The sequence below is a fragment of the Macaca nemestrina genome, chromosome 19, assembly GCF_043159975.1.
Source record: "Macaca nemestrina isolate mMacNem1 chromosome 19, mMacNem.hap1, whole genome shotgun sequence".
NCBI classification, from domain to species: Eukaryota; Metazoa; Chordata; class Mammalia; order Primates; family Cercopithecidae; genus Macaca; species Macaca nemestrina.
Window position 1 is genome coordinate 65031387 of NC_092143.1, and position 18905 is coordinate 65050291.

At 40.1% G+C, this 18905-nt stretch overlaps 1 protein-coding gene and 1 long non-coding RNA gene across 7 annotated transcripts in view; one reads left to right on the forward strand and one right to left on the reverse strand.

Moving 5' to 3' along the window:
* Nucleotides 1-16038, forward strand: part of LOC105465439 (carbohydrate sulfotransferase 9) — a 326845-nt gene extending 310807 nt beyond the window's left edge. For all 6 annotated transcript variants that reach the window (XM_071085509.1, XM_071085508.1, XM_071085510.1 and 3 more), the window contains one exon: nt 892-16038. In XM_071085509.1, the coding sequence (XP_070941610.1) occupies nt 892-1986 (1095 nt within the window). In that variant the 3' untranslated portion in view covers nt 1987-16038. The remainder of the gene's footprint in view (nt 1-891) is intronic.
* The window catches only part of LOC105465450 (uncharacterized), a 196068-nt gene that overhangs the window by 143237 nt on the left and 33926 nt on the right, over nt 1-18905 (reverse strand). The gene's annotated exons all lie outside the window — the stretch shown is intronic.

The following is an 18905-nucleotide window of genomic DNA, read 5'->3' on the forward strand; positions in this document are numbered from 1 at the left end:
ACCCAGAGTAAACGCCAATGTCCTTAAAATTTTCATCCCTACCAGAGGATGCCACCTTGTAAATCCCATCTTCCATGTCTTCTTTTACTGCGAGAGTTGTAGGAAGGATGTGGCAAGATGAACACTATGTAGTAAATGGACTCATTCATCCTGCTGGAAAGATAACTACATTTTTACTCTACCTTGATACAACTTTATGGAGCAGGACGTGAAGTAGACTTTTCTGGATTCCTTAGTCATTCTTCACTTGGGAAAAAGGGAAGGTCTCATATATTAATGAGATTGTATACTATGATCATAATAAATTCTTAAATTATTGTGATAACTACTTTAGAAAAATAGAGCATTTTCCCAGAAAAAAAAAAAACATGACTTTTTGTAAGCACTTAGAAAACTGAAATGGTCATCAAGATTTATAATTAGGCTTGACACAATTTTAAGTTGTAATTTATGATTTTGAACTACTCTGTGCATTACAGAGTGCTCCCTAAAAACAACAAAAGTTTCAATCTCAAAACATCTCCAGTTTGTATCTACATTCAGGTGCACAAACTAAAACAGTACTTGAAGATGACATACTTATTAATATCCCAAAAGTCATAGATGCCCAGAATGGTTGAGTTACATTCTATTGCATTACGGGTAAAGCCAGAACAAAAATACAGGGCTCTTTCCTCTCTATGCTGTAGATGCCATTTCTCATTGCTACATTTTCTGTGAAGAAGCTCACTACAAAATGTATATTCAGCATGCCTTGCTAAATTGTTCTGGCAGCTTATATGAAATATGCTCTCCTCGATAGTATTTTAAAACAAATATGTTAAGTTCCTTATCTAGTATACCCACACTTGTGACTGTGCTTTCAACATTTCTCCTTCTTTATTTTAACAGAACCCCAAGTTTCACATGCCTGAGGATGTAAGAGAAAAAAAGGAAAATCTTCTACTCAATTCTGAGAGATCTACTAGGGTCTTAACAAAGACCAGTTATTCGCAAGGAGGGGATCAAGCTTTAAGTAAGTCCACAGGGTCACCAACAGAGAAGTGGAGGATTGAAAAACATCAAGGAGCTAAGACTGTTTTCAACAAGTTCAGCAACATGCATTGGCCAGTGGACATTCACCCTTTAAACAAAAGTTTAGTCAAAGATAACAAATGGAAGAAAACTGATGAGATCCAAGAGAAACGAAGGTCTTTCCTTCAGGAGTTTTGCAAGAAATATGGTGGGGTGAGTCATTATCAGTCACATCTTTTTCATACGGTATCCAGAATCTATGTAGAAGATAAACACAAAATCTTATATTGCGAGGTACCTAAGGCTGGCTGTTCCAATTGGAAAAGAATTCTGATGGTACTAAATGGATTGGCTTCCTCTGCATACAACATCTCCCATGATGCTGTCCACTACGGGAAGCATTTGAAGAAGCTAGATAGCTTTGACCTAAAAGGGATATATACCCGCTTAAATACTTACACCAAAGCTGTGTTTGTTCGTGATCCCATGGAAAGATTAGTATCAGCCTTTAGGGACAAATTTGAACACCCCAATAGTTATTACCATCCAGTATTTGGAAAGGCAATTATCAAGAAATACCGACCAAATGCCTGTGAAGAAGCATTAATTAATGGATCCGGAGTCAGGTTCAAAGAGTTTATCCACTACTTGCTGGATTCCCACCGTCCAGTAGGAATGGACATTCACTGGGAAAAGGTCAGCAAACTCTGCTATCCATGTTTGATCAACTATGATTTTGTAGGGAAATTTGAAACTTTGGAAGAAGATGCCAATTACTTTTTACAGATGATCGGTGCTCCAAAGGAGCTGAAATTTCCCAACTTTAAGGATAGGCACTCTTCCGATGAAAGAACCAATGCTCAAGTCGTGAGACAGTATTTAAAGGATCTGACTAGAACTGAGAGACAATTAATCTATGACTTTTATTACTTGGACTATTTAATGTTTAATTATACAACTCCATTTTTGTAGTTTGCATTCATTTTCTAAAATCCTGTATATACTTAATGATGATGAGCTCAAATCAGCTACTGTAATTTTTCTATAATTCTCTGTATGAGAGAAATTTAACTAAGTACAGTTGTCTTGATTTAATGTAGATTTTTACCAAATAGTATGACACCAATTGGCACAAAGTTATAGGAAAATCACCCACAGGAGATGTAAACAACTTGAGTTGCTCTAAAATGTTTGGAAAAGAGCTGCTTTTGCATTATGAATTATATTGTTGAAGCAATAACCTAGCCAGCTGTTGCATTAGCTAAAGCAGCCTCTTGCAATGGTAGGAAAAAAGGATCTAAAATAGCATGAGTGTATGTCTATATCCTGGAATTTATCGTCTAAAATGCATGAATATATTTTTAGCAGTCTGTGGCATATTAATCAAACTGTTGAATTGTTTTCTTACACCCTGGAAATCTTTCTATCAACTATAATGATAAATCCATTTTGAAGTGGTATTTTGGACTTAGGCATTTTACTTTAGATTGGAAGGCATTATGTGATTTACAATATGAGAATACAACAGAAAAACCAGATGAGGCTGTGGCTTTTTATATTCAACAGCCAATAAAAAATGTACAACATGCTAAGATCAAAGCAACAAAAGCAACCTTTTTCTTCCAGAAAAACTTAAGGGAATTGATTCTGTTTTCTTTTGAGCCCTCCACAAAGAGACAAAATGAACACAAGCACTAAAGGTCTACATTTCTGAAGCAGGCAGTTGAGAAGCTTAAGTCTCTTCAGATATAAATGTGCTCCTAATTCTGGTTTAATTGGGCAGGGGGGAAATTGTTTCAGGATGGAATAATCGTCAAAAACAAAAGTTGCCATTCTGAATATGGAACTCAAACAATAACAAAGTTTTATAAGTATATTGTTTGAATCAAAGCATCGTGTGCATAGTTTTATATGTGGAATACACCCTAAGAATAGCTTTTGTTTTCAGTTTAATTATTCAGCTTAGGAATGACTTTTTAAAAACTAATATACCACTTCAAAGATAGGTTATGTTCTAGAGAATAAACATAAAAAGATCCACTAGAAATGTGTTTAATAGGCTTATGCATAAGCAAATTAAGGTATTTTCTTTTTAAGTTTAAATATTCTATACTAACAAAGTCAAATACCGTTGCATTCAAATATTAAATCAAAGTCCTTAGAAAAATAGGTCCATGTGTCACCCTTATGAATAGTTGTAATGCATTTTGGAATTTTTTTCCAAGGGATCCTCAATTGGATCGCTTGGGGAAAAAGAGGGATCATTTTGGATGGGAAACATTTGGATGGGAAACCTACTTTAATTGGTCGACTATTACCCTGAGTTAAGAAAATCACAAGTCTTTCAAACCCTGCTTAAATGCTTTTCCTGAACATCTTCCTCTTCCTAAGCTATCATTTTTTTCTTACCAGTAAATATTCAGTAATGGCTTTCAAAGAACAGTAGGTATTAATATTTGAATGTTAATAGACCAAGATAGTTACAGTCATACTTATTTCATTTTGATTTTCTATTTCATGGCTGAGTATTCATGAATTGCTTCGCTCCTTACACACACCTGCCGTGTCCCATCTGTGTCTCCTAAGGAGTGAGTAAACTGCAATGGGCTGAGAGATCATAAGTATTAAACCTTCTAATCCAACCTTTTACTACTTTTCCATGCCATTAACTCTTGCCTCTAGACCATACACTTAAGCTGTGCTCTCAGTTTTTAAGAAGTTTTACTCTGGAGTAATCTAAATTACATAATTTAAAATTTTGCTACACCATGAAGAGTAGATTCCTTGTAATTTAGGGAAATTGAAATTATCTTTTTATGGAGAGACAAAATAGAAAATATTCCAGAAGCCTAAAATTTTATTCCTAAGCAACACAAAACTTGCTTTATATGAAATCTGCTATAAAGAATAAAGGCAATTTCCTCAAAGGTAGTCCTAAAACTATATAAGGAACAAACAAAGAACTTTTCATAGCTTTAGAAAGAAAAAAATAGAAACAACAGTCCTACCTCTCTTATTGGCATGTGCAATGCATCGGGCAGGGTAGCATGCATAACTGTGTAACTGTTTGGCTTTGACGATGGAGAGGAGGGATGAGTGGAGGAAAATGATACCCAGCGTTCTCTATGGAAAGCTGTTATGTACCTTTTGCTGTATATGTCCCTTTCCTGACCCTTTCCAACAAGCCCATGTCACCATGGGTCATTCTTTTCCTAAATGGGCTCTCTGATGCCAAGTGACACCCTGTGTAGTTACAAGTTCCAGAAACCATGCATGTTTTTGCCAAGTAAGAACAAACTTTTTATATACCTGCTCTTCATTTTAGATGAGTTATTTTCATGTTAGGACCAAAGAAGCCAGTCATCATCCTGGATTACATGTGAGTTTAAAACCCAACTCCATTCTTCTCTCCTGACTTATGTGGCTTTGCAGACCAGCTCACATTCACCTTTGTCATTTCTGCCTGTGCATAAATCCAGGTGGGAACACCACTGTTCTTTAGGACCATCACAATTTCATGAATTTAATTCCTAAAGGCAAGTGACCAAATCCAGACTCATCTTCCAGATGTCCAAAGTTCCCATTTTAATGTTAGGTGCAATTATAAGTCCTCCAATTGAACCCTAAGGATCCTATTTGTTTTTATAGGCAGCAGTAACACAATGGGCAGGCCCCTTTGCTCTGTTATTCCCCTGTCTGCAATTACTATCAGGGTAACGAGTTGGCAATTAAATCCAAAACCACAGTTATGTAACCTGTAAACTATCTATAGATGTGCAATGTTGATGTGATTGTGCCCAGAAACTGCCATAAACTTCAATGGAAACGTACGAAGAGGACATCCAGTTTTCGGATTTTCTCCAACGTTTAGAGATATCTATGAATTCAATGGAACTGTGAGGCCACTTGCTAGATGTCTATAAAACATTCTCTAGCAGAAAATAATATTATTATTATTAAGGAATTGGTAGTTCTAATTCAAGAACTACTTGTATGTCATGTTTAATTAGAAAGAGAAAAAATATTTTTACATTTTATTCATGTATTATTATTCTTATCTCCTAAAATGTATAGTGTTTAGCAGAAGGAATATATAAGAAGATGCAGAGAATTTTGAATATTAGAATGCCCTTTGAAAAGATCACTTGCTGAATTAATAGAATTTGGGATTAGGCTAGGACTACAGTAAATGTCTCCTTCCTGTTCATTCTCATATGGCCTCTCAGGGCATCCCAGTCTCTAGGCCTTCATGGGGCATGATGAAGCAGAAGTTTTGCTCAGGGCTAACCCTCCCAAGATCTCTGATACTTGAAAAAGGATTGGCCAAAGGCATTTATTTATAGCTCAACTACCTGAGAACCTTAGACCAAGGCTAATTCAATTTAGTCCTACCTTTAGGCTCATACCTTCTCAATCTCAATCATGATCATTATACAGTAATTGTACGCATGATCCTAGCTAACATTTATTCAATACTTACTGGGTGTCAGGCACTCTTCAAGTAGTTTACATGCATTAATTTAATCTCCATAGCCAGTCTAACATAGGTGCTACTTTGTAGCCCTCTCCCTTCCCATCTATCATAAAGGAAAGTAAAGCAGACTATAGCTGAGTAACTTGCCTAACGAGACACGGATGATAAGTAGGTCAGAAGCCAGGATGAAGCCAAGCAGCAGATGCCACTACCAAACTCTTTGTTTAGAATACTACAAACAAATATTTACTTTTGCTTTCTGTTACCTGTCAGGATAGGTAGAGGCAAAAAGAATATATTGGAATCCTGAAATTCTTTCCATACAAATATGTGTGTGTGTGTGTGTATTTAGCTAGTTAGTTATCACATTTCAAATCAGCTTATTTCTTTATTCCTGCTGAGTTCAACTGACAGGTTCAAAGATTTTGGAAGAAATTAGGTTTCCTCCCCACAACTTTTTTTTAATCCTTAGTTAATCATGGGACACAATGTTTTTAAGAAGAAAAAAGTCCCTGGAACAAATTTAGCCTTACGAAAACGAAATATCATTTCCTTGTCAAGAAATTACAGATAGCTACATGAGCGGTCAAGGATAAGCAGAATCTAAGAGGAGGAAAGTTCAGGCAAACTTTCCCCACATAGGCCCCTGACAGCCACTGCAGATGGTCATGGTTCGGCAAGCTAGTCACACACAGTGAGAACCACTCCTGCTGGAAACAGAGCAACTGTGCATTGTCCCCGTCTTCCTGAGTCTCCATCCCTAGTACTAGCTTGTAGTCAGATTACCCTGAGCCTACACGGGAAGACTACAGAAAAGAATAGAGGAGCAAGTTGACTTAAACCAACTGAAAAACACCACAAAACCAGGTGAAAATAAATAAGCTCTTGCTAGAAGATGGCAGACTTTTCCCAGGCCTGTGGACATTACCTGAGGAAGGCCAGGTCTGGGGAGTTCAACAGAACATTGCCTCATATCATTTCATTCTCAGAATTTCCTAGTCAGTCACATCTTAGTTTTTCACCAGGATCATATCCTTCCAGGCAAAAGTATTTAAATCCATTTAAGCAGTCATCTTTTTCCATCCCTAAACTGCTCCTCAAGTCTCACACTATATTTGGAATGCTCCCCTCTCTATATATCTGGACATTCATTTCTTGTTAACTCACCAAGGAATCTCTTGAGATTACTCAATTTCGAAATCTCATCTCTTTATGAGCTCCCTGATAGATAGAAAAAGACAACGTGGTTTTCCCCTGGTGTAACATGCATCAGATTATTCTCTTACCAATAAATGCAGGCATCCCTTTCCTCAATTTTTTTTTTGTAGGGAGGTTCATTAATTTATTTGTTCATGTGCTATTTATCTCACTTTATATGAATATAAAATATCTGTTGTTTTTGTAATGTCTTAGGTCTTCCAAGAGGAAAGGAACTGTGTCTGTTGAATTCACTTTGTACCGTATCTAGCAAAGCACACAGTGGAAAGCGTTACTTTAACAGATGCTTTCAATGCTGTTGTTTAAAGGTTCCTGTACAACTTCTTTTAGTGTAGAATTTGTATATTTCTGCCTGTGACATTCAGGCATCTCTAGGACCAGAGGATCTGAAAGGAAGGTGCTGGAGCAGGGCAGCTGAGGGAAGGGAGCTGAGCCGCACACCTTTTCTACACTAATAGTCATCTCTTGACCTGAAGGATAGTTGCAGACACTGCAATCTTTTACATTTCTAAGAAAAGGCAGTTGCTTGTTTGGGGAAGAAAATGTTGAAAAAAAAAAATGCATGATTCTGATCAATATAAGAGCCATTAACTGAGGATCTACTCAGTAGCAGACACTGGAAAAATACTTTACATACATTCATTTAAAGACATGAAGTGTAAGTCTAATTATTTCCAAAAATAACTTTCAAAAAAAATCAGTCGAGTATTTTTCCACGTATCATTTCATGAATGAGAAAACTGAGTATCAAAGAGTTTTAATAACTGTCTCTCTGGCCCCAAAGCTAAGACCATGCATTGGCAGCCCGTGGGGTAGATCTGGCTACAGATATGTTTGGTCTGGCTGACAGTGCATTTTACTTAACATCTGAATTAGTTGCCAACATTGGGCCTCATTAATGACAGAGGATTTGTTGCCCTACATTCTATATGCCCACCTGAAAATAGTTGGACAGAGGCAAGGTCAGTCCCTTTAGGTGAGATTGGAGATCTCTTAGTTGTTCACACTCTACACTAATCCACCATCACTCATTCACCTTACTTGCCTGGCCCCTAAGCATCTCACTTTTCAAGTCCTGCTCTGAAGTGCGTATTCCTTCCCCCGCCAAGCTTCCAAAGGAAATCAACTCCTGAACATTCTCCTTGACCCGATCTGTGTTGTGCAGGTAGTGAGGTATCCCTTTCTGGGTTTCCATCTCCTTGCTCACCATGCTGCTTGCCCTTTGGTCCTATATCCAGTGGGATCTCCAAACAGTATTTCATTGTTTGGGGAAGTCTCTTATGACCAATGACAAAGGTGTTGGGAGAAATCCAGTACCAATTTTTGGCATCTTTCTGTCGTAGCCACTGGGTCCCCTGGCAACAACATTCCTTCCTACCTCCTTCTGCAGAGATGAGCCATTCTCTCAGGCTCTTGGAGCTCTAGTATCTAGGGACAGAAACTGGCTCCCACTGCTGCCTCCAGACTGCTATTCTATAACCTTCATCCAAAAATCTCTTCTGTTTTACAGGTGTACCCACTTCCTCAACTCTGAAAATTACCTGCTTCCCAGCCTTCTCTGAGGATTCTTCTTTCTGATTTATAACATGCCTCTCCACCCCACTTCCTGCTATTATCTCGGTGATTGTAGCACCCCCAGTAACATTCTACTCTCTTTGCTTCTTAATGCTCTGATTACCTCCTCCTCCTCCTCCTCCTCCTCCTTCTATACGTAGAGAGCTGGAGAAAACAGGAGAAAGGATAACTATGACTTTTGTCCTCAAATACCAGTAAAACTGTAGTAAAATACACAGTATCTCATTTTATGCCTTCATTTGCTGAAAATGTTTCCAAAGTTTAGAAAAATGATTTTTGGATGTACTATATAATAAATAAAAATGCACTCAGAATGCTAGAGTATCTACCAATCTAAAAGAACAATATTATTAGTTTGACTGTAATTATCCTTAAGAAAAAATAAGCCCCGATTTCACTTCTCAATTTCTGAAAAAATAGTGTATGGACCACCTGTATCAGAATTAACCTACTTTTTGTTAAAAAGAGATTCCCAGACCCCATCCAAGATATACAGAATTGAAATCTCTATGAAAACCACTTGGAAATTTCCTTTTTAATAATCTCTTGGGGTGCTTATAGACAGCAAAGTCTGATCCTCATGTGTGTGTGAATTTTTAAAGTCCTGGTTGATTATAAGGGATAAAACCTGCTCTTTTCATTCTGTCACTGTGTTGAAAAGTTAACAACTCTCAGCTCAGAGAATTATCAGCAGGTATTGGTACCAAAGTCCTCTGTAGGATTTTGACCAGCACTGAAGCAGAAACTTGGCATCCCAGTCTGCCAAGTGCAAGAACTAGAGCTGAAATGATGAAGTGAGTGATGGGGACAGCACTGGGCACTGCCCAAACTTTTTGAAAACTTTCACAATGAAATGGGGAAATGGAAACTTTCCTCTGTTTGAAATACAAAGGACAAACGTGTACTGAAGGCAATTTTGGCAACTCAACTTCACATTGAACAAGTGAAGACAATATGAGTTTCTCCAATGAAAAATAAAAAGCTGTTTTCAAATTGACCTAAGATGATTGAAAATGGAAAATATTTGCTATTTGGATTATTAGTTTGACAGCAAGTGCCCCAGGAAATATTCTGCAATTTAATTTAAATGGTTAGAATGTACATTTTCTTGAACTTCATTAAAGGATTTGTCTCCTTTTGCCTTTCTACTATGTTGAACCATATGACATTGCCAACATTTGACTGACTCTCTGACATACAAACACAGCTCTTTCATATGGGTCCACTAACAGTTCCGCTGCTACCTACCCAATTCTAGCCACATTGGCTCTCCTCAGAACTATTGGAAATAGCCTCTGAATAGAAGTCCTGCTTTTTAAAATTTCTTTCTTTAAAAATTACTTCTTTTCTCTTTGCTTTTTTTCTTCTTTTGATATGTTTAATTGTGGCAAAATAACATAACATAAAATTTTATCATCTTACCATTTTTTGGTATCCTTTTAATGAATATTTTCCTATCCCTCCCCATCTTACTTGTTTTTTTGTTTTTTTTGTTTGTTTGTTTGTTTTTGAGATGGAGTTTCACTCTTGTCGCCCAGGCTGCAGTGCGGTGGCACCATCTCTGCTCACTGCAACCTCCACCTCCTGGGTTGAAGCAATTCTCCTGTCTCAGTCTCCTGAGTACCTGGGACTACAGGTGCCCACCACCATGCTCAGATAATTTTTGTATTTTTAGTAGAGACGGGGTTTCACCACATTGGCCAGGATGGTCTCAATCTCTTGACCTCTTGATCCGTCCTCCTCAGCCTCCCAAAGTGCTGGGATTACAGGCATGAGACACCATGCCTGGCCACCATTTTTTAAGTGTACAGTTTAGCAGCATTAAGTGTGGTTGTGCAAACATCACCACTATCCCGTCACATACCTTTCTTCCTTGTGAAAAAATGGATACTCTGCACCTATTAAACAACTCCACTTTTTGCCCTTCTCCAGCTCTGGCAACCACCATTCTACCTTTTGTCTCTACAAATTTGATAACTTAAAATACCTCATATAAATGGAATCATACAGCATGTGTCTTTTCGGGACTGGCGTATTTCTCTTAGCATAATGTCCTCAAGGTTCATCCATATTGAAGCATGTACCAGAATTTTTTTTCTTTTTAAGGCTGAATAGTATTCCATTCTCATTGCCTGGCCTCAGGCTCTCAATACTATAACCCATTCCCAGCTTAGTCACCTGATACCTGCATCAAACCCACTATTATCCAGCCACATTGAACCATTACATTCTCTGAAAACATCTCTTGCTTTTTCCCCTGTTTTGCTCACACTATTACACTGCCTGAAGTGTCCTTTATTTCTCTTTAAGGACCTTCACATGGGTGTCCCCTCCAAGAGTTGCCTGCCCCACATGACCATCCCACATTCAGCTCGGTCTACCCTCTCTGCTTGGGGACTCTCTTCCACTCTCCTTGCTTTAACTTCACCATTAGGCTGATAGTTCTGAAATCTTTTTCTAGCCCTTATGTCTATCATGAACTTCGATTCAGATTCCCAATTTCTTGTGGGACTACTTCATCTAGATGTCTCACTAGAGCTTCCAACTCAACATGACCAAAGCTGAACTCATCACCTAACCCCCAAACCTGCTTTCTCCTTATTTGGTGGCAGCACCATCTATCTACTCCATCTCCTGGGTTAGGAACCTAGAAGTCAACCCCGATTTCTCCCTGAGCTGACTCCTCACAGCCAGAGAATTCAGAAAGCCCATTAACTTCACTGCCTGACTTTTTCTCAAGCTTCTGCTCTCCTCCCATCCACTCTGCTAATATCTAAGTTCAGACTCTCACCTTCTCCAGTCTACAACTCTACAATAATCTTGAACTTCTCTCCCACTCTCATTTCCCTCAATGCCATCCTCCATACAGCTGCCCTTGTAATCACTTTAAAATGCAAACCCAATTCCAGTTCTGTTTCCCACTATACATTCTATATCCTGCATGATCTCGATTCTTTTTCAGGCATATTTCCGGCTAATTTCTGCCTCCTGGCTTAATCTCCAACAACCTAGAATGGACATAGTAGCCTAACATTGGATAGTTTTCTGCCTCCTGGGTCTACTCAGCTTTTCCCTCTATTGGGGCACCCATCTACCCCCCTTCACCTCCCCAACACTTCCTAATCCTAAACTCTGCTCAGGGAGGCATTCCTCATCTCTGCCTGGCTCAGATGGGATGCTCTGCCCTGAGCACTATGAGTGATTGGGAAGCAGGATTCTACGTAGGATGGTTAGGAGCCTGGGGCTTGTCATGAGTAAGAACCGGGTTTGAATTCCATATCCTCAACTTTCAAATGTTGGGACCTCTGAAATTGATTTAACTTCTCTCAGTGCCAGTTTTCTCATCTGAAAAATGAGGACAGAATACCTACCTAGTAAGGGGGGTATGGGAAATGCATGTAAAGTATTTAATAAGTGCTCAATAAAACTATTGATTTATCTCATAGCCTGTACATATTCTATCTCTGTGCTGGAAGAATTCTAATGATTTATGTATGTGTCTTAGTAGAATCAATTCCTTGAAAGTTAAAGTTTGTGTCTTGTTCATCCTTGTAACCCCAAAGAAGATACTAGTTAAGTATTTGTTGAAGAAATGAATGCAGCAACAAATCCAGTACACCGGTTCCTGCGTTCATGTGGTACTCTGTCCTTCCCTTAAGGTACATTCTGACTTGTATTATAATACTACGAACATGTGTCTTCTGTTTCCTGTTAGATTCTAAGTTATCTGAGGTCAGGAATCACGTCTTACTCAATAAATGTACATACATCAAATTAAATTTGAGGCTTTCAAATGTGGATTCTTCATAATTGAATTAATGGTTTAGAATAGCAGGCTTCCTAGCCAAACAAAGAAACGAATAAGTAAACTAAAAATCACTTTGTTCAATCATCTTCAACCCTTTTCTTTCCATTAGCACTACACCCTGACCATGATGAACTTTTATCTCCTCGAATAAGCCATGCTTTTCTCTGCCTTAGGGCCTTTCTATGGGCTGCTCTCTGAGTGTCGAATACTATCAGACAATCTAATACATCACTGTTTTCAGAAAAGCCTTTCCTGGTCCACAGATCAGGCTTATTCATTCATAGTTACATTCCCACTGCAAGATGAGATGGTTCTCTGGGTCAGGGAGTGTCTCTTAGGTTTCTTCTGTTTTTCTCAGCCCCAAGCGTGTAGTCAACATTCAGTAAACTCTGTTGACTGACTAAATAAACAAAGTTCTGAATTTCAGTCTTCCTCTTTTCTAAGACATTGGCAAATGCTAGACTGAAACGGATTACACAGGAGTTACTCTACCAGAATTTACTTAAGACTAAATTCCTAAAGACTGCATTACAGCAACAGAAGCCAAGACAGTATTAGTGCTTTGCTCTACAGCAGAAAAGATTGGGGAAAATTAAAAGGTGACCTCTATGTCGACCAAAAGCATTGGCTAGTGTAATTTAGCTTGGCATTAATGTGGTAATGGAACTTGTCCAGTAATTGAAATGAGCAGGGGAAGGCTTGAGAACAACTATTCTGTTCACACAGTTGGTCAGCAGTCCATCTGGATCCAGAGCTCTGTCTTGCTGAACCCCTGATGAGCAGTGTTTATTTCCAGTGTGGAGTCTGTAGAACAGGTACCCCTCCTTCTAGGCATTGCTTGGGGCTTTGCCATCCTTCCTCACTCATGTAATCTACTGAACTTTGGTACACCCCTCCACACAAAACTTAATGAGGCTCATCATGACTGATACCTTGTACTCATGACAATAGACAAAACCCCAACCAACCCTCCACTAATTCAAGTGATTTTATGAAGTCTATAAAATAGGACCTAATTTCTGATTTTCTATTCACTCAGCAGTGAATGAAAATAGTATTTAATAGTTTAATAGAGTCTCATAAGTGGACCTTCTCCAGGTACTTTGCATAAGGTCACTTTGGGAGAAGAGGTAGACCACTGGCCCAATGGTCCTCAGCCATATGGACTGTGATATGGTTTGGGTATGTCCCCACCCAAATCTCATATTGAATTATAGTTCCTATAGTCCCCACATATCATGGGAGGGACCCAATGGGAGGTAATTGAATCATGGGGTTGGTTATCTCTATGCTGTTCTTGTGATAGTGCATGATTTCTAACAAGATTTGATAGTTTCATAAGGGGCTTTTCTCCCCCTTTACCATGCACTTCTCCTTGCTGCCACCATATGAAGAAGGACATGTTTGCTTCCCTTTCTGCCATAATTGTAAGTTTCTGGAGGCCTCCCCAGCCATGCTGAACTGTGAGTCAATTAAACCTCTTTCCGTTATAAATTACCCAGTCTCAAGTATGTCTTTATTAGCAGCGTAAAAATGGCCTAATACAGTAAATTTGTACTGGTAGAGTAAGGTGCTGCTGTAAAGATACCCAAAAATGTGGAAGCAACTTTGGAACTGGGTAACAGTCAGAGGCTGGAACAGTTTAGAGGATTCAGAAGAAGACAGGAAAATGTGAGAAAGTTTGGAACTTCCTGGAGACTTAGAGGGCTCAGAAGACAGGAAGATGTGGGAAACTTTGGAACTTCCTAGAGACTTGTTGAATGGCTTTGACCAAAATGCTGATAGCAATATGGACAACAAAGTCCAGACTCAGGTGGTCTCAGATGGAGATGAGGAATTCATTGGAAACTGGAGTATAGGTCATTCTTGCCATGCAAAAAGACTGGTGGCATTTTGGCCCTGACCTGGAGATCTGTGGAACTTTGAACTTGAGAGATGATTTAGGGTATATCATGGAAGAAATTTCTAAGCAGCAAAGTGTACAAGAGGAAGCAAAGCAGAAAAGTTTGGAAAATTTCCAGCTTGACAATGTGACAGAAGAGAAAACCCCATTTTCTGGGGAGAAATTCAAGCCACCTGCAGAAATTTGCATAAGTAACAAGGAATCAAATGTTAATCACCAAGAAATGGGAAAAAAATGTATCCAGGGCCTGTCAGAGACCTTCATGGCAGCCCCTCCCATTACAGGCCTGGAGTCCTAGGGGGGAAAAATGGTTTCCTGGGTTGACCCCAGGAGCCCCCTGCTCTATGCAGCCTCAGGACATGATGCCCTGTGTCCCAGCTGCTTCAGCTCCAGCCGTGGCTAAAAGGGGCCAACATAGAGCTCAGGCTGTCATTTCAGAGGGTGCAAGCCCAAAGCCTTGGCAGCTTCCACATGGTATTGAGCCTGTGGGTGCACATAAATCAAGAATTGAGGTTTGGGGACCTACGCCTAGATTTCAGAGGATGTATGGAAATGCCTGGATGTCCAGGCAGAAGTTTGCTGTAGTGGCAGACTCCTCAGGGAGAATATCTGCTAGGGCAGTGTGAAAGGGAAATGTGGGGTTGGATCCCTTACACAGAGTCCCCACTGGGGCACTGCCTGGTGGAGCTGTGAGAAGATGGCCACCATCATGCAGACCCCAGAATGATAGATCCACTGACAGCTTGCACCATGCACTTGGAAAAGCCACAGACACTCAAAGTCGGCTGATGAAAGCAGCTAAGAGAGGAGCTGTACCCTGCAAAGCCACAATGGTGGAGCTGCCCAAGGCCACTGGAGCCTAACTCTTGCATCAGCATGACATGGATGTAAGACAAGGAGTCAAAGGAGATCATTTTGGAACTTTAAGGTTTAATGACTGCCATATTGGATTTTGGACTTGCATGGGGTCTGTGTCCCTTTGTTTTGGCCAATTTCTCTCATTTGGAATGGATGTATTTACTCAATCCCTGTACCCTCATTTTATATAGGAAGTCACTAACTTGATTTTGATTTAACAGGCTCGTAAGTGGAAGGAACTTGCCTTGTCACAGATGAGACTTTGGACTTGGACTTTGGAGTTAATGCTGGAATGTATTAAGACTTTAGGGGACTGTTGGAAGGCCATGATTGTGTTTTGAAATGTGAGGACATGAGATTTAGGAGGGGTTAGGGGTGGAATGATATGGTTTGGCTGTGTCCCCACTCAAATCTCATGTTGTAGTTCCCATAATCCTCACATGTTGTAGGAGGAACCTGATGGAAGGTAACTGAATCATGGGGGCAGTTATCTCCATGCTGATCTTGTGACAGTAAGTGAGTTCTCATGAAATCTGATGGTTTTGTAGAAAGCTTCGCCCCCATCCTTCACTCTGCACTTCTCCTTGTTGCCGCCATGTGAAGATGGACATATTTGCTTCCCCTTCTGCCGTAATTGTAAGTTTCCTGAGGCCTCTCCAACCATGCTGGACTGTGAGTCAATTAAGCCTCTTTCTTTTATAAATTATCCAGTCTCAAGTATGTCTTTATTAGCAGCGTGAGAACGGACTAATACAGACTGCCAGGCAGTTGGTCCCTCTGCCCAGTCAGCCACAAAGGCAGAGACAGCACAGCATACAGAGCAGAAGACTGAATTGGAGGCAGCCAGATTCTCAGAATACAGATTCTCAGAAGTCACCACCGTGCACTTTTCCTCATACCACCATGCCTGCTGTGTCTGTTCCTGGCCGGCTGGCTCTGAGAGCCATTTCCTCTCCTTTCTTTGCAGCAGAGGACACTTGTAGGCTCTATTTCCAAGTCCCCTGATGCAGCTGGCTTCTAGTTGGGTTTAGACAATGAAAGACAATGGCAGGAGATTGGAGCTCAAGAAAGGGAGCTACTGGTGCATTTTTCTCCTCTCTCTTCTCTGAATGATGCTCCCACACAGATTACCATAGTCCAGACATCCCTAATGAAAACAGTGTCAATGAATGTATACCTTTTAAGTGGAGGTGAACTTTTAATCTAAGGGAAATGTGACCATGTGGATATATTATTTCTCCTTTCTGTCTTCAATAGACAGTATAAAAACATTGTTAATGTTCTTTCTTCTAATGGTTCTGTAATTTAAGGCAACCAACTAGATATTGCATCCTCACATTGGCCAATGTCTCTTCCCTGATCACTGCCCTGACCCTCTCTACTGATTCCTTAATACAGAAATATTAGCACGTAAGGTGTAATAGCACATAGGAGTAACCACATGTAAGATCTCTGCCTCAAATTCTGCTTTGTTGGGAACCTAGTTGTATTTGTTTCCTAGGGCTGGCGTAACAAAGTACCACAAACTAAGTGGCTTAAAACAATAGAAATTTATTCTCTCACAGTTCAGGAGGCCAGGAATCTAAAACCAAGCTGTCTCTAGGTTGATTCCTTCCGGGGGCTCTGAGGAAGAATCTGTTTCATGCTTATTTTCTAGTTTATGTAGTTGCTGGCAATCCTTGGTGTTCCTTGGATTGTAGCTGCATCCCTCCAAGCTCTACCTGTTATCACATGGTGTTCTTCCCTGTTTAGCTCTGTGCTTCTGTATGTGGCCTTCTTATAAGGATACCAGTTGTTGGATTTAGAACTGATTGTCATCTAGTATGACCTAATCTTAACTAATTACATCTACAAAGACCCTACTCACAAATAAGGGTGACTTCTGAGGTTCCAGGTAGTCATGAATTTGCCAGGGGGAAGAGGACACTCTTCAAATCAGTAGACTGGGCTACAACATTTGGAGACAAGAGTGAAGTTATGGCAATCCCTAGCAAGAAGTGGCATCCCAGCCACAAAAGCTGCGGTTACCACCTGTGGTTAGTTGGGATGAGGTTCAAGTGGAAGGTGAGTCATTGGAATATGCAGAGTCTGGACTTTGATAACTGTAAGGATTGTGGAGTGGGCTGGCTTTCTTTAACTGTATTTGAAACATTGAAGGAAGCAAATGATAGGCTCAGAGTGGCCTATTGATAACACAAGGTACATTGTTAAAGCCAGAGCCTTTTTTATAGCTGTCAAGTAGACTCTCAACTCCTGAAGCAGCAGGGTGGATTGTGCTGGAAAATCAGGCCCAGGATCAGATTGTAGCGTGGCAGAGCTGAGTGCACAGCCTCCATGGATCCTCTGTGTCAAGGTCAAGGCAGTGACCTCTGTGTCAAGGCAGTGAGCAGAAGAAAATGGGACACTGAAACCTGGGATGGGAGTCCTTTAGATAACAGAGTCTGAGAACTTTGAATATCCAGCCTGGGGAAAGCAGTGCTATTCCCCTTGCTAGAGAAAAGCAATTTCACCTTCCATGGAGATCACACAAAAACATATCTGAGGCAGGCACTTCATAAAACAATGTTTTCTTTCCTCAGTATCCTCCCTCATTACCTCCAGGTTGATAACCAGGATAGGCCTAAGATGGGGAGTTCTGAAATAAAATAGTTTGCTTGCTAAAAGCATTGTAGGACATCAATTATATAAATCAGTAGAAATTAGGGCAATGCATGTGAAAGTAAAATGTGAAGGTGTTGTATAAATGGAGACAAGGCAAAATATTAATGTATGATAGGGCACAATTTATTGACATGTTGATACTTATCATGCCTGGGACTCAAGTTCTGGCAAGAGCTTCTGGAGCAAATCTTAATAGTTGGTTGGGATGGCTCCTTGAATCTTGAGTATGATGGTGACTGTCTTAGTTCATTTTGTATTGCTATAACATAATACTACAGACTGTGTAATTTATAAAGAAAAGAAATGAGTGAATTCAAAAGAGCTCCTGATGGCCAGGCATGGTGGCTCAGGCCTATAATCCTAGCACTTTGGGAGGCCCAACTTGGGTAGATTGCTGGAGGCCGGGAGTTCAAGACCAGCCTGGCCAAGATGGCAAAAACCCATCTCTACTAAAAATACAAAAATTAGCTGGGCATGGTGGCACATACCTGTAATCCAAGCTTCTTGTGTGGCTGAGGCATGAGAACTGCTTGAACCCAGGAGGCAGAGCTTGCAGTGAACTGAGATTGTGCCACTGCACTCCAGCCTGGGTGACAGAGCAAGACTCTGTCTCAAAAAAAAAAAAAAAAAAAAAAAAATTGAACTCCAGACTGGGAGTTGAGAGACCTGGCCCCATCTAACTTGTGTGTCATTTTTTACAATTCACTTCCCCCACTGAACCTCAGTTTTCTTCTATGAAAAATCACAAAGGAGGATTTAGTTATGCCTCAATTCCTTCTCAGCTCTAAAAAGTAAAGAAAGGCCAATAGCAAGAGATTTTGCAATGATGAAACCTTAAAACAGGTGACTCTTCTATCTGTGGTTTGCTTTACTATAGAGAAATTTTAAATGTGGCTAAAAGAAAACATTTCTTTATGGTATTCTGTAATCCCAAGGGAAGTCTTTTATGAGCAAGCAGTCCAAATGACTAAGTCTCGTGCTATCCCCATGAAGTTGGCAAGCAGTTTTAATAGCAATAATGCCTCCCTTTATCTATATACATTTTTGAACAATTATTAAGTATTTGTGGGAGTTACAAAGGAGCCACAATGGTAGGTAGGCATACAAACCTGGCAAATAGAGCCCAAGACAGCTCTCAGTCTCCAGGGAATGGTAGACAAGCCACCACAGAGACTCTGTGCTGTCTGCCCCCCTGAGCCGCAGAGAGCAGACAATGGACCTAAGGAGCCCTCAGGGGTAAAGATGACTTGAAACATATGGACCAGTGACCAGAGACACTAAGATGTGTTCACAGTCATTGCAAAGATGCCAGAACGATGACAGGCATCAGCAACCAGAAATCACGGTGGACCTATGGACAGCTCAGAGGTGGCAACACAGGACACAGGAAGACC